The sequence below is a fragment of the Protopterus annectens genome, chromosome 7.part0 (genome assembly GCF_019279795.1).
Source record: "Protopterus annectens isolate FY-2018-M chromosome 7.part0, PAN1.0, whole genome shotgun sequence".
NCBI classification, from domain to species: domain Eukaryota; kingdom Metazoa; phylum Chordata; order Ceratodontiformes; family Protopteridae; genus Protopterus; species Protopterus annectens.
In genome coordinates, this window is record NC_056739.1 from 335,983,922 (window position 1) to 336,000,402 (window position 16,481).

Consider the following 16,481-nt stretch of genomic DNA (forward strand, 5'->3'; position numbering starts at 1 on the left):
TATATATATATATATATATATATATATATATATATATCCTGTACTTTTACTTTTACTTTATACAAAAAAACTTATGTTTTACTGTACATTACTGAATAGTAACTATTATGTAATTGTCAAAAACAGTGGTAGGTAAAACCCAGGTGCAAAAAATAACCAAGTAAAAAAGAAGAAAATAATGCAGCAGGATAGCACACAGCAGACGTTTATTCACAGAAAGTACAGACATGGTAAGCGCTTTCGCAACTAGCGTTGCTTCATCAGACAGTATTGAAACACAAACAAATGCTTAAATAAGTAGATAAAAGACCAATCAATTCATTAATTAACATTGGCCAATAGTATGATGGTATAAATAAGCATTAATTAAACTTTGAACTCTGACTACTAAGACAATATATAAAATAAGAATGAAACAAAATACATATAAGAAATGCATATAAAAGAAAAAATAAAAAACAAGAATAAAAACATTAATATATAAACATTGTATCTACTTTATGTAAAAGTTACTATGTAACCCGAACAACTAAAACACCATCTTACATCTAAATAACTAAAAGCCAGCTATGGCTTAAATTAATGCTTAAGGTGTCTAGCTTTTAAAGAAAGGGATCAAAGAGGTAGTGGCATTCAGACCAGGATACTTTTCAGCATTAAGCTTCAAAATCCATTTTTGTTCATGTCCCTCTGTGATGTTTTCCATATCCTCACCTCTAAGATTCCTATGACTATGTTGCAAAACAAAAAACTTAAAAGAATGAGAACGACCATTAGACATAACATGGTTAGCTAGAGCATTAGGTGGTTTACTATTGTTGATATCTCTTACATGCTCCAGGATACGATCTTTAAGCATTCTGTTAGTTTTTCCTACATAAAAAGCAGGACACTGTTGACAAAAACAGAAGTAAACCACATCCGTGGTTCTACAATCTGTATATTGGTTAGAATGCAATGAAAATTGTCTGGTAGGATGTATATATTTATTCTTACTATAAATAAACTGACATGCACTACAATTCCTGCATAGAAAAGTTCCACAACGAGTGGAACTACCATAACCTATGCTGAAAACTGAAATGGTACTCTTGTAGTGTGAATAACAAACAGGTTCTCTGAGGGCCAGAAGTTCTTTGAAACAAAACAGTACTAATAAAAATCAAAAGATCGTGTTTTTTAGAAAAAAAAAACAGAGAAGGCAGTCCACACCCTGACCTCTCAAAGGATGTTAAAGTGTAATTTATTTCATGCCAACCCAGAACTATTATCAGTCAATGGCTACTGGAATGTGTCAGCTATGCGTAGGATAACTGTGATGGAACTAGGATCATGCAGTTTGGTGACAGTACTATACTGCTATGGCAAATCATGCTGAAACACAGCCTAAAACAATTACAAGGACGACTCTATAACATCAGCTGATACTAGTCCACAATGAGAATTCATGACTATTCTGAAACTGTTTATTGAAGACCAACTCACACTCAGTTTGATGAAATTTATACTGAACAAGAAATGCAGTTTTAAACTTTGGAAATAAACAGCAAAAATAATTTATTGCTATAAAATCTTTTTAGAGGTACGTAACCCCCTCTCCCCCCAACACACACATTCTCTCTCACCCCAACCCAACCTATGTAGAGGGCTTTGCTCCTATATCCCCTTAATTACAACAGTTCTGATGTCACATTGCCTCAAGGAAGGAGAAATGTCCCAGTACAATGGGCAATATTAGAGTTTGCCTAATTAAGGATGGGAAGAGTTGTGGGTGAATCCTGCCTACAAAGGGATAAAAAAAAAAACCTCCCAAGAATTACATCAAAAAATAGTTGCCTTTTTACAGACCAGGACAAAGAAAGCATATCAGCTGCAACATAGTGGGAGCAAATACCTAGAGGGAAAGGTAACAGAGTGGGAGGAGGACAGACCACACTAAGCATTTGTCTTGTTACGTGACTATGGACTATGAACTACACAAACATCTGAGAATAACAGGGCATTTGCTGCTTACTGTTTCTATGATTAAAAATAAAAAGATAAAACATGCATTGCAGCTGTTCATAAAAACTGGAATCCATTGTCTATGCACATTTATGTCTTCATGAAAAGAGCACATCCTTTGCAAAAGCAATTGCAGCAATGTAATTAGCTCCAATGACCCCCACCCAACCTGTAGTGATTTTTTTTTATTAGCCAAGCTCTTCTTTCCTTCTGGAAACCTTCTACTTGCTATACTAAAGTAAGTCTTACTACAAATATGTGTGGTACAGAAAGCAGCTACATGCCATGAAACACTGTATGGAAGAAATCTAGAGCCAAAATGCAACTGTGGTTTTAAATAATGTAACATATGTTTGTATATTTTCTTTTTATGTTCTCAGTCAGCAATAATCAAGCCTTGGATAAACCTCATTGGCTATGCTACTGCCACTGTTATGACATCCTCAATATCCTAGTCAAGGCTGCTGGGGAACCAGAACCTATTCTGGAAGGTGACAGTCATCAGATATGGAACCAGTCCTGGATGGGACTCTAGGCTATTGTATCATGCATGCACATACAAAGAACTCAGACTCACACACACACACACACACACACACACACACACACACACACACACACACACACACACACACACACACACATGCGCACAGACACACGCACACATGCACTCGTGCACACACGCGCACGCACACACACGCACACACGCACACGCGCACACACACACACACACACACACACACACACACACACACACACACACACACACACACACACACACACACACACACACACACACACACACACACACACACACACACACACACACACACACACACACACACACACACACACACACACACACACACACACGGACACACGCACACACACACACACACACACACACACACACACACACACACACACACACACACACGACATGCGAAATCTGCACAGAAGGTATTCCAGCCTAGAACTAAACTAGAAAACAAAGTACTTTGAGACAACACTAACTACTGTGCCACACCGCTGCTCACCTTGTGTGCTGCCTATCATGATGACTGACTGGTGGCTGAATATACTGTGTTTTCTTAGGGGCTACTTCATGTTGTCGTAAGCTGACAATATCGAGTCTGATACTGTCGGCACGACAATATCAAAAGTGAAGATCATCGTGCAAGTAAACGGAAATCTCCATAACGGGAGATTTCCATTTACCTCAATGTAGTGCAGTCTCGGAGTTGGTATATTTAAGTAGGGGGGTGTGGGGGGTGCAAGGGGGCTTGGCCCCCTGCCTACGCCATTTATTTTTTTTTATTTGTTTTTTTTTTACATTATTCGATGTTTTACTTAATTGATCAATAAATTTCAACCTTTATTGAATCGATTAAGTAAACTTTCGATAATGTGATATAGACGTGTTTTCTTATTGTAATGAGTTACTTGTTTTTACATTTGTTACTTGGATTGCCTTTGGATTAATAGGGTTTAACTAGCATACAGTTTTGTAATAAATAGGATCACTGAAGCACTAAGCGATACAAATGGAGCAGCAGAGCTGATACTTTTCAATGGTTGGAAACGAGCTGTTTTTGAAATGGGGAGCAGCTGAGAAGAATGCAGGCAACAGCAGATAGTTAAGAGACAGATGATCATGAATACTTGTGAATAAAAGTTAGGTGGTAGGCTTAGAAGTCACCAGTAAATCAGCATGACCAATGAATCCGATGCTAATTATCACTATAGGGTCCATCAAAATTAAAACAGAATTTCTGTAACTAACTCTGTTAAAGTGTTTTTCTGTGATGTAAGAACTGTACTACTGAATTATTTTAAGTATTTCTGTGTGATCTCTGAACTCTCGACTAGCACTGTGTAGTAGAAAGTATTGTCTTGTGGTTTTAATTATTTATTATTAAATATTTTAAAACCTTTTAACTGTGGCTGGTATGTGTAGAGATAAGTTAAGCTCTAAGAGTGCATTGCATATATATAAGGATCCTGTACCAAGTCACTCCAATAAGCCTTGACTGTTTAGTTATACTACCAATTGGATGGTAATATTGCTCAGTAATAAATGGACACCCTTTTAAGGGCCTTTAAGTAGCTAATAGATATTAGCTGGGTGGTGGCAGTGATTTCTACCATATAGTCTGGGTAAAAGGGGCACAGCTGGAGATCCTGTGCCAGCCTTCCCCAGGAGTGTCTGTGTGGTTGTACTAACTTATCTCAAAGTGTGTGTGTGTCAGCTACTTGGGCAGGGACACAAAGCACTGGTTGGACAGAGAGGGTATTGGAGATTTTAGCTGGCTGAGATCTGGACCCTATAGCTGTGCCAGTGGGGGAGTCTTATTGGGGACCTGGAGAGCAAGGGAATGACCAGACCTGGACTGACTGTGATCTCTGTGTGCTCTTAAGGGAAATTGCACTTTACTGTGTGTATTTGCTATCCTTTCCTCATCTATGAGATGCCCTCTCTAGTGTTAGTGGCGAGGATTGAAGCTCCTTGATTGCTGGGCCAGGGCATGGGCATCACAACTAATTTCATGAACTTTAATCATACTTTGACTTAGGAATTGGGTCCATTCCCATCATGGTATTAGAAACCCAAAATGTTTGAACAAATTAAAATAACCAGCCATCTCACTTAAAAATCATGTTTATAAAACAGTATGTAACCTTCCCAAATTTAACCCAGAAATGTCCTTTACTACCCTATTATCTATTAACTGGAACTTCCTAAAAATCCTCCCCTTAGAAGTTGCTGTAAATGAATTCATCACAGCTTTTCTCAATAGCCTTGCACCTTCAAGAAGGAAGAGACTAAAAACAAATAATGCAGATTGGATATCCAAAAAGAGTAGAATGCTAATACAGGATAGAGAAAAAGCAAGACAAGAAAGGCAAACATATAGAACATCACAACATCTTGAAAACTTTAGAATGCTGCACAACCACACTAAAAAAGCAAATTAATGAAGGCAAAAATTAAACTATAATAACTTTCAGAATAATAGTAAACACACCCCTAAAAATTATGCACAGCCATTAAACAAATTTTGCATCCCAGCCATAAATTCAACCTGAACACCTCTCCCAGTAACTCATCACCAGAAAACACAATACAACTCTTATTTCATAGATAGTGCAACATTTCTAACCAAGGATTCCCCAGAATCTAGTCCCAACCCTGCCCAGCAGCCACGTCACCACATCCACTTTCACCTTCAAAGCACTGCTCACATCCTATATAAAACTACTCTCAAAGTCAAACCATGCTCAACTTCATCTGATGACTAAGAAAAATAAATTGGTTACAACTTTCCTATCATCTAAGATATGCACAGCTTCTTACCACCTATAAAATTATACGGACTCCATCTGCTTGTCCAGCACTACATAACATTCTATACAGCTATGCTCCTAGTCGGCCATTCTGATCAAATGACCAAAAAATCCTGTTTGCCCACAAACCTATTAAATCTGCTAGAAATTGCCTGTACTCGTGCCATGTTGCTAATGCCTGGGATGCCTTATCTTTCCCCAACAAGTCAATACTCTCCCTCTCACCTTTCAAAACCACTGAAACACTGCTTAGCCAAAAGCTGTCTCTACCCTTGCTCAACACCAGGATAAACTATACCCTTAAAGGTGGATAAATACCTAGTCATACCTTACTCACCCTTTTTCACTCACTTCCTTACTTCTATCAATTTCTTTCCTCCCTGGCTTTCTCTCTAAATATACCATAAATCTGCTTTTTTCTCATTTCATATTGCAATTCCTGTTTTTATTATACTAACTTACCTTTAACTTCTATATAAACTGCCTAAATTTCTCTTTTAAATCATTGTTATATACCTTGTATCTATTCTTAACCAATGTTTTCATATTATGTCTAATTTGGTATAATTATTTATATTATTTCTAAAGACTGTAAAAGTATTGTTCTTAAAATGTTTTGCAATACTTTGCAGCTTTTTTCCTGGGCCTCTGCTGAAAATGGAATCCTACCCAGAAGGATTTTCCCAGTAATCAAATGTCAATAAATAAATTCTACTCTGCTCGGAATTTTTAAGGTTAGTGACCTGTACTTCACTGTAAAAGGTCTGAATGATATATTCCGTAATTTTTAGATACACATACTTACCCCAATCTGTGCTGTAATGTGAGTGCAACCTGCAATCTTAGCACCAGCCAAAGGCTTCTCACCCTGAGCTCTTTTCCTGAGTGATACAAGGGCAGTCATATCTGTAGGAAGAAACCAAACAACCCTTAGTCAGCAGAGTTACAATTGATATCAAAAGCATCAAAAGGCCATCGTTCAACTGAAGACATATTTTGCACCTATGCATTAGGTGACTACAGTTCATAACACATGTACATCAGTAAATGTAATAATACCAAGGTAGAGCAGGAAAGGGATGTTAAAATATAAATTCACTGAATAGACTTTCACTACCTCCCCATATAAATACCAAATCATCGATGTACCTCATATATTTAACATGTTTAAACAGAGGTATAGCTGTAAGTATTTTATTTATTTATTTATTTATTTGCAGTTTGTTAACCAGGAAAGTCCATTGGGCCAAAATGAGCCTGTTTTCAATGGAGGCCTGGGGAGAAAAGCTACATATACAATTATTCCAAAGCTAATATCAACAAAGTTAAGTACGATACAATTTTCAAAAACTAGTAAAAACACAGTAATATAGAAGACAGAATAATAACATTTGAGCAGGGTGTTGTAACAAAGCACTGAATGAAATTAAAACAAAGTATTTTGGAGTACATAAGTATAATTTGAAGTGCAGGCTCTTCCCACCAGCACATTAGTACACTGACAAAAGCAGGATCCGCCCTAGCCCCCATTGCCACACCAGTAAGTTGTTGGTACATCTGGTGATTGAAAAGAAAGACATTATTTCTAAGGACTACATCAATTAAACATGTAACAGTATTTATAGTTATTTGATCCAAAGAAACTATTTTTTTCAAGGAACAACCTAAAGGATTCTAACCTGTTTTATTGGGCTATAGTGATGTAGAGAGAATTAACATCAACAGTACCCATTATAGTTTCATCACCAGTAAACTTATATTCTTCATTGTATTTAAAAAGGACAAAGAATCCTTCAGAAAAAAAACTTACTGGACTGAACTATAGGGTTAAGTGTATGTATGTGTGTATATATATATATATATATATATATATATATATATATATATATATATATATATATATATATGTACGGGTCTATGTCAGATTATCAAAGTTCCAAAACTTTGAAATTCATATGGCCGAGACTATATAATCAAAGTTTCGGAACTTTGAACATTAAAAAAATAAACAAAACCCCCCCAAAAATCTATATTTAATGTTTTTGCAGGGGTGCAAGCCATACTGTGCTCTCCCCACACCCCACTGCTAATTAAATATATCAACTCCAAGAATGCACGACATCGCAGAAAAGGGTAAATGTCCCTTTCCATGCTGTACCGCCATCTCCATTAAAAACATTTCAAGTTTCAAAACTTCAATCATATGGTCCCAACCATGTAACTTTCGAAGTTTTGAAATTTTGACAACCTGAAGGGACCCATACATACACACACACACACACACACACATATATATATATATATATATATATATATATATATATATATATATATACACACATATACATATATATATTTATACACACACACACACACACACACACACACACACACATATATATATATATATATATATATATATATATATATATATATATATATCTATATGTATACACACATATACATGCATACATATTTATACACACACACACACACACACACACACACACACACACACACACACACACACACACACACATATTTGTCCAGGTCCCCTTCTATAAATACACCACACCAAATGACAGTTGACAACCTTTATTAAACTTCCATAAACACAACTTTACTGAAGAATATTGTAATGTATTGCTCATAGCATGAACAGCCATATGACCATTTACTAGGGTAGTGTAATCTTGCTCACCCTAACCAATAAACAGTGTCCTCACCTTCACTCACTCACTTTTACTTATCAAGCATGATCCCATCGCTCACTTTCATTCCACATCTCATTCAATTAAACATCCAACACCAAAGGGGGAAAAGAAAATGGACAAACCTGCCCCTCTTCTCCAATAACCAGCTTGACACAAGTTAATCCCCCTCATTCCCTCTAACACCTTCAGCAAACCCTTCAAAACAGACCTAAGTGTACGTTAAAGAAGTCCTACTGAATCAGTCAGGTATACTCCATTCTCTCTGAACCAGAATGGATCCCTGACATTGACATCCCAATGCCCTATCATATAAATACCCAAAGCAGGCTGTTGCCTAACTAGCATAAAATTAACAAACCGATGAGCCCTCCCCAAAGCCAAAATAACCATGTTACCTCCACCACACAATACACATACCTGGGTATAACGTCTTTAAAATAAACAGATCCTCACATATCCTAACTACCAAATGAAGCTTTGGAATTATTCCCAGATCATTACCTGCCAAATATACCACCAGGACTTTAAGGAGCCTAATGCCACTCAAAACAATGCCAACCCAATTGTGTGCACTCCGGCCTAATTGCAGCCCCTTTTAGCCACACAATGGATATAAATGACTAAAATGAGATTTCCTTTCCTACAAAATTAATTTAATACTAAGCCAGTCACCATGCCCAGTTATCTAATATAAGACAAGAAAGTGTTTGATGATCAAATACTTCAATTAATCTGTCCTCCCTCATTAAATTCGATACCCTTCCAACGTGCAAAGAATGAGTGGAAAACTTCTCTCCCAGAAAAACACTGAAAAGCTCTCCTCATCATGTATACAAACTGATTAAATTTTATCACATTGTCCTTTACTGATCAAATTGATGTTCTGAAGACTCCCAACATGAAATCACAGCAACCTCTTAGCCTAACCCATTGGACACAACCAATCCTTCCTGTCCATTCCTAATGCTATCTGTCTGCTCTTCCCCAACTGATCTGTTTTAGATCTACACAAGAAGCAAAGAACACTGAAACTGCCGACCACAAAAGTGTCCATAGCAACTCTGACACCATAAGAGCTCCATAATACGTCCATAAAGTGAACGTCACATATGAAGTATAGTCCAATGAATCTCCATTTACCAACGCTAATCTCCACAACACCTTCAAAACCTTTCTTGTCAATGGCCATCATCTGTCATTCTTCACACTGTCTACCCTTCCACAACATTTCAACATATGAACCATCGTCCATGATTTAGTAAAGTCACATAATCCTGTTACCCATCCAATACTAATCACAGCTAAGTCCACTTTGACCAACTGAACTGCCTTACCTTGTTCCCAAGCCTGACCGAAACATCTCAAAAACAATCCTTCCCACCAAACCTCCTCAGGCAGCTGCAACTCAAATTTAACAAAATCTTGCAATGCCCTACCATATGCCCTCCTTTTAAAAGCTGCCCAGGATTCCTGTACCAAGCATCTGATCCTTCCAGCCCAACCTGACCCACCTCATTTAGCAACACCAGCAGCTCGTACCACTGTCATATTTTCTGAATGAAAATGAAGCCTATTCCCCCACAACTTCTCCTGATAGACCATTGACACCAGCCAATTTGGAACTAACTGCAAACAGTGAAAATCCCTTCTCCAATCGTCCTTCCATCCTACTGCCCAGCAAGCCACAAACCATTCCACCAAAAATACGCCCCTATCCCAATACTTTCTGCCACATCTGTAAACAATTGCAAATTCCCATGAATGACCCAATCTACCTGCCAAAAGCCTTACTATTAAACTGCTCCAAAAAGACAACTACAATGCTAAATCATCACGCACCAACTTATTAGCCCTCCCAAATGATACTTGCTTTTCCCTAGTTCAACAATAAGGCCACAAACCCATAAAAGGAACAATGCAGGTGAACTGCCTGACATGCAGACTTCAAAAGCCTGAAGAGCTCTATCACTTCCTTAATCCGCATCTTATCCGTGGGACACCCTCCTTCTCACATATACCAAAAAACACCTGCATACCTTCCAATACTCCATCAAACCCTTCAGCTACTCTTAAGAAGTCATCCAAATAATGTATTGCCTCCTAGCAGCCCAGCCACTGCTGCCAAATCCAATGCAGAGCACCGCAAAACCTCTCACAGTAGCACAGGCCACCAAGCATCCTATTGACATAGCCTTGTCAAAGTAAAACTTAAACTCAACTACCCTGCCCAACAATGGCTACTCTTCCTCTAAAATGGGTAATAATGAAAAACAGATTCAATATCTACCTTTACCAACCATGGGTCCATAAAATCCCGAATGACCTACATTACATCATCCAAAGACACATCACTGACTTTTGCATCATCTCCCAAAATAAAATCATACATAGAATTCCCCTTGGAATAAGTCCAGTGGTGAATCGAATGAAATTCCCTGCCAACTTCCTAGAAACCAATCCCAATGGAGAAACCTTAAAACTGTTAAAGGGAGAAATATCAAACGGACCCAATAACCTACCCACCTACCATTCTTACTCCACCAAGCCTTCCCAAATCACTTCTTTCCCCTGAAGGAATGCAGATTCCTACAAGCTAACCTCTCCATTTCCACCCCTGATTTAACAGAGAATCCCTCAGAAAACCCGTCTCTTAATTCAACTGCAATGTTAAATCAAGAAATTGCATGAGCAGCTAACACAATACCTGTACGTTAATTGGAAAATATATCCCCCAGTCTTCCCTTTGATTCATGAAAGAACATACCCACTTCTCCACTCCACACAAATTCCCAATACCCTGACTACCCTGAAATCCAGGAAATGACAAATGTAACCCAACCGATTGAAGCTGCTGAAAACTCAAATGAACCAACATGCCTTGCTGTCTGCCACCTGAACAGTTGAAAGCATACAAGCAAAATTCAAACAGATGTGCAAACATCTACTAGACACGCACGAGCAACACCCCGTATTAAAGCCCAAGCATACCCCTGTTCCAACCCTCCCTAACTTACCTTGGAGCTGTTAGCGGGGGGGGGGGTTATCTACCTTAGTGGTTAACAAAATGTCAGGATGTCTCACATTCCAATGCAGTGACTGATATACTGCTTTCCCCTTTCAAAACCTCTGATCATACCACAACCATGCATTCCACAGACACTGTGCTTCACAGATCATGAGAAAATAAGCCAAGAGTGGCAAGGCCAAGGTAGTATCCTTCTCCAACCAAACCTCCATGTAATAAATGAAGCCTAACACCCAGTTGTCCCATACCCTTGGCCACATTCTACCTATCCTCCTCTGCCCAAATGCTGCTAAATCTGCCAAAGTCTCTACTGTTTGCAATTTCTGATTCCATCAGATGTGGAATCCCATCCACATCAGTTAATTCAAAATATTGACATACTCTCCATTCCAGATCTTTTAATTAAAAGCGTTAGATGGCTGATGCAAACTCTGCAGTTCCACTGTCTACAAAAGAAAAGACATCAGTAAATCCTTTGAAAGGAAGGAGGAAAAAAAAAGGAAAAAATATTAGTCCAAATCTACTGACCATCCTCTACTTCCTAAGTCCCTGCACCACATCAAAATTTTATTTCATTTTTCTCTCTTAGTTTGTTTCTGTTTTTTTTCTTTTGCCTCACCCAGATATGCCTATGGTGAACGTTTTAACATGACGGCTGATAGAGTCAAACCCAGTACCATATGAACTACAACTCCCAACCTTAACCTCTTCAATCCAAAATAAGACTTTTTTTTAGCTTGCAACTGAAAAGCTCGATAAGGCAAGAAAGTGTAATTTTTAATAACTAAAAGAATTAAAGTAAAACTCAAGTTGAAAGTCATAACCTCAGTGTATAAAAAATGAAATCCTGCACTGGAAATATTTTGCTGAGAGCAGAAATCAAAATGCAGTTTGTATTAGCCACGGTAGTACTGCAATTACTAACTGCCTCATTGTGTGTTTTTTATTTTTACCATCACAAGTATGTCTTGACGTACAAATGTTAAATGTTTTGGGATAAGTGCGATACTGTGAAATGCTGGACAAACAAAACAGTAAAACTGCGGATACTACTTTACCCTGGTTTATCTGTTAGAAATGAGAAAAAAACATGTCATATCACATTTACTGAATATCTGGAATCATAATCTACTGGAGATCTACTAGCAAATACTTAAAAGTCCAATAAGTATAACATACCATCAGACATTATGTAAGTCAAGATATTCAAACTGCATTCCTTGTAAATCAGATTATAAATGCACTTATGCATTCTTACTTATTCATTTATCTCTTAACCATGCCATTGGGCTAGCCACAAATGAATCTTTAAGGCCTGAACATGGGGGAGGAGGCCATAAAACAAAACAAATATATCAACTGAAAACGATGAAAATTATGCAGTCTTAGTACAGTTGTGAAAGAAAGTATAAGAAAATGTGAGGAACTGTGTCAAGTAGGAGACGGGCAGTAAACAGTTAAAATAAAGAGTTCAGGTAATTTCTCCCCTTCCTTTTAATTTCCTAGTAATAAAAGAAACCATACACCCAGGCTAAGTTAAGGCTTCACCTTTAAACAATTCAACGTTCATATGACTTTTGTTTCAATTTTGGTATGTACTCTGTATGTTCTTGCAATAGTCTCTATAATTATAAACTATAGTAATAGTTTGTTATAGAGGGTGGCACTCCCAATTCTGGAATAGCAACCTGACCGTAAAAGCCCACCAACTCCTCTTCCTCCATAACCGCTAGATTCCCACTGCAGATAAAAGAGTGGCTCAAGGGTGCAGGTAGGTGCAGAAATCAGCGAAAATAAACTGTAAAACAACTGCACCAAGACTTACCAAGCATTTATTGATAAAATTAAAATAAACAAAACAAAACAAACTTAAGCACTTTCACAAATGCTCTGGTTGCTTCATCAGACAAAATGACCATCAATCCATTCCATTAAACAGCATATGTTAATTATCAGTTAATACACCTAACTGGAATCAGATGCAAATCATTACTAAAACAATCAATAAAATGCTGTTTGCTTCTTAAATGCTTAGCACTAACATCATTTCAAAATATATCTGAATAAGTTAAAATCTGTCATTCATTTCATACATATGTAAAATTCATATATAAAGAATTCATGTCCAAAAAATATAAATATATATATGTATAAATATAAATATATGTATGTACATATACATGAAAATAAAAATTAAAACTATATTCTCTATTATTTTAATGCCTAAGGTGACGAGATTTCAGAAAGGATTTTAGAGATGCCACACCATTCAGACCAGGGTATTTCTCAGCATTGAGTGAAAGAATCCATTTTTGCTCAATACTTTCAGTCAAATTCTCTATGTGACCTCCTCGTATGCTTATGTGAACCACCTCAATGGCAAAAAATTGAAATTATGTGTACAATCTGTCTCTCTTATATGCTTCGCTAAGGCATTTGTTTCTTTACCATTATTAATGTCCTGGATGTGTTCAAGTATCCTGTCCCTGAACATTCTATTTGTCTTGCCCATATAAAATGCAAAGCATTTCTGACAGAAAGAAAAATAAACAATATTCATGGTTCTGCAATCAACATAACTAGAACTAGTGATAGTAAAATTCATTGTAGGATGGATAAAAGTTCTATGGTATAAAGATGTTTGCACGCAGAGCATCTTCTGCATGGAAACATACCAACCCGAGATGAATGGATGGGTTTGGCTAATTCCATCTTATTACATAGATGTTTCAATGACCAATTATTTTTAAAGGAGAAATTTGGAACATGGCCAACTTTCTCCAGAAATCCAGGTACTTCTTGTAAGATGTGCAAGTTTCTCTTAACAATGGAAGTAAACTCATTCACTACACTTGAATATTAGAAAACTACTCTGAACGTATTGTTAGTAGTGCTAGCGGTGCCTCTAGCACCATCATTATGATGCCAACTATTGAGATATGGTTTGCATCTACAGTCGCTTTGAGTCCATGCCTCTTCTATAACTCTATCAATCTCTTGTCTAGAGTAACCTCTCTCTTGGAATTCTGTAGTTATATCTTCAAGGGCCTTTTCTGCCTCCTCATCTTTGCTGTGTAGCCTTAAAATCCTGTACACTTGTCCCTTTAAAACATTTTTAGGGATATGTCTCGGATGCATACTTGTTTTATGTAATAGAGCATTTTTTCTAGTGGATTTTCTGAATATACTACTACTGATCCCATTCAATTCTGACTTCCTTAACTTAACATCAGGGAAGTCTATGGTGTTGGTGAAATACTGGTAGGTGAATCTAAAAAATGGGTAGTAGTATGCAAGTAATTTACAAAGCTTGCCACTTCACCTATATTGCCTTTCCATAGCAAAAAATATCATCCACATATCTGACATACCACAAAATCTTGTCAAAGCAAGGGATGGCTTCTGAAAGTATAACTTGTTGTTCCCAACAAACAAGGGCTAGGTTGGCGTAGCTATTTGCACATGCATTGTCCTTAGCTACCCCAACCTTCTGAAGATAAAATTCTTTTTCCAACACAAAAGCATTGTTTTCCAATATAGTTTCAAGTAAATCGCAAATCAGTTGAATCTTGTTATTTTCAAAGCATCTGTTAATATTGAGAAACTCCCTGATCATTTCAATGCCCCATGTACTTAGGACTGATGTGAAACATGTTTCTTGAGAGATTGTATAATAGGTTAATGACTGCTGAATGTAAGTATAGCTTTGTTACTATGGACATTGAGTCACCATTCACATCAATCCTAAATACATGGGGCATTGAAAAAAAACTCCCAACTATTCTCTATCTCATATGGCCTTCTTAGAGGCGATCTCTGCTTGACTTACAAAGACATGTCTGACCCAGCTCTATTAGAAATGCTACATCTAAAGAAATCCCAATCCCTCTGCACCACATGCTCCAGGGACCTCAAACTCATTACCACAATCAACAGAACGTGCTAGAGGGACAAGTTCATAACCCAGAGACTGTCCATGCTATGGAATAGATTTCCCATATATGTCAAATAGAGCACCTCACTGACCCTCTTCAAGAGAAATCTTGATGAGTGGATGGGAAATAAAAAATTCACCCTGGGGATCACTGATAGAAAATTTCCCCTGGGGATCACTCCAGTGGCTCTACTCGACAAAGGCACTGGGAACTAAGGTCGAGTGGCACAATACCAAGGTAATCCTATGGGCTAGGCTTGTAAAAGCTCCAGGGCCATTAGCTTAGTAAACACCTATGAACCTATCAACCTATAAGTGTATCTATTATTCACCACTTGGTTGCAACATGTTAGCACCAGGTTGACTGGGTAGTGCTTGTCCACAAAAAGTAGTTTCAGGAAGCCACATTCTTTTTCAAAATCAAGGTCATCACTAACTATGCAGCTAAGCCTTAGAAACTGTCCTTTAACTATGTTTCTTTTCATAAAGATAGGTTGTTCACTGCTGAAATCTAGGTAGTTATTCCTGAAGGTGGATTTTCTGTGGATGGTGGAGGAGAAAGAATTGGTCTTCTCGTCCACGGATAGCGTGATGTTTAGGAAATTGACCTGGGTGCCAATGTCTGAGACCGTGAAGGTCAGAAAACTAATGCTGGTGCTGACTTCATTTAAAAATGACCTAAGCTGTTGGGGGAGCCATTCCACACAAAAAAATATATTGTCAATATAGTGTTTGTGAAACCCTATCATCTCAAACCCTTTTATCTTAGTCAGACTGTCAGCTTCCCTTGAGCTGAGGATCAGATTCACGTACGCAGGTGCCATTTTTGAGCCTATGACCACCCCTTTGAGTTGGTGGTAGATTACCCCTTCAAAGCAAACAAAATTGTTTTCTAAACCCAGTTTCAGCAATAAACTGAAGGTTTGTACTCTGGACAGATCAACACCTGCATGCATAGCAAGGTACTTTCCACTAGTTCAATTCTTCTTTGTGAGGAATGCTGGTGTATAAGGCTACAATGTCAAGAGTGACTAAGATCAGTTAGTTATGGGTTCTTTTTTGCTGGAATTGGAAAATCTCATCAAGGAATTCCCAAAAATCTTTAAATAAATCTCCAACTTCTGGATTACTGGGTTAAGGTAAAAGTCTAATAACTCAGAGATGAATTCAGTTTTGATTATTCTGGATGACACAACATGTCTAAGCGGAGGGTTGGACTTGTTTTTGTGTTTTGGGGAATGCACAAACAGTTTCCCACCATCAGGGAAGTCTACCATCATAAAATTAAACTCATGGTCAGAGATTTGCCCTTTAATAAGGAGCTTATATAGGACTTGGTCAATCTTTCGAAACTTCTTTATTACCTCATTTTTAGAAATGGTGCAGTAGCTGTTGTCTTAGGACAGCACTGCTTTCATTCTGGTGACATATAATTCTTGGTCCATAATCATGATGCCCG

General features: G+C 37.6%; 1 protein-coding gene across 4 annotated transcripts in view; it reads right to left on the reverse strand.

The window, feature by feature from the left end:
• LOC122806453 (S-adenosylhomocysteine hydrolase-like protein 1) overlaps positions 1–16,481 on the reverse strand; it is a 909,608-nt gene that overhangs the window by 437,849 nt on the left and 455,278 nt on the right. For all 4 annotated transcript variants that reach the window (XM_044076911.1, XM_044076910.1, XM_044076908.1 and 1 more), the window contains exon 4: positions 6,155–6,255. In XM_044076911.1, coding sequence (XP_043932846.1) covers positions 6,155–6,255 — 101 coding nt within the window. The remainder of the gene's footprint in view (positions 1–6,154; positions 6,256–16,481) is intronic.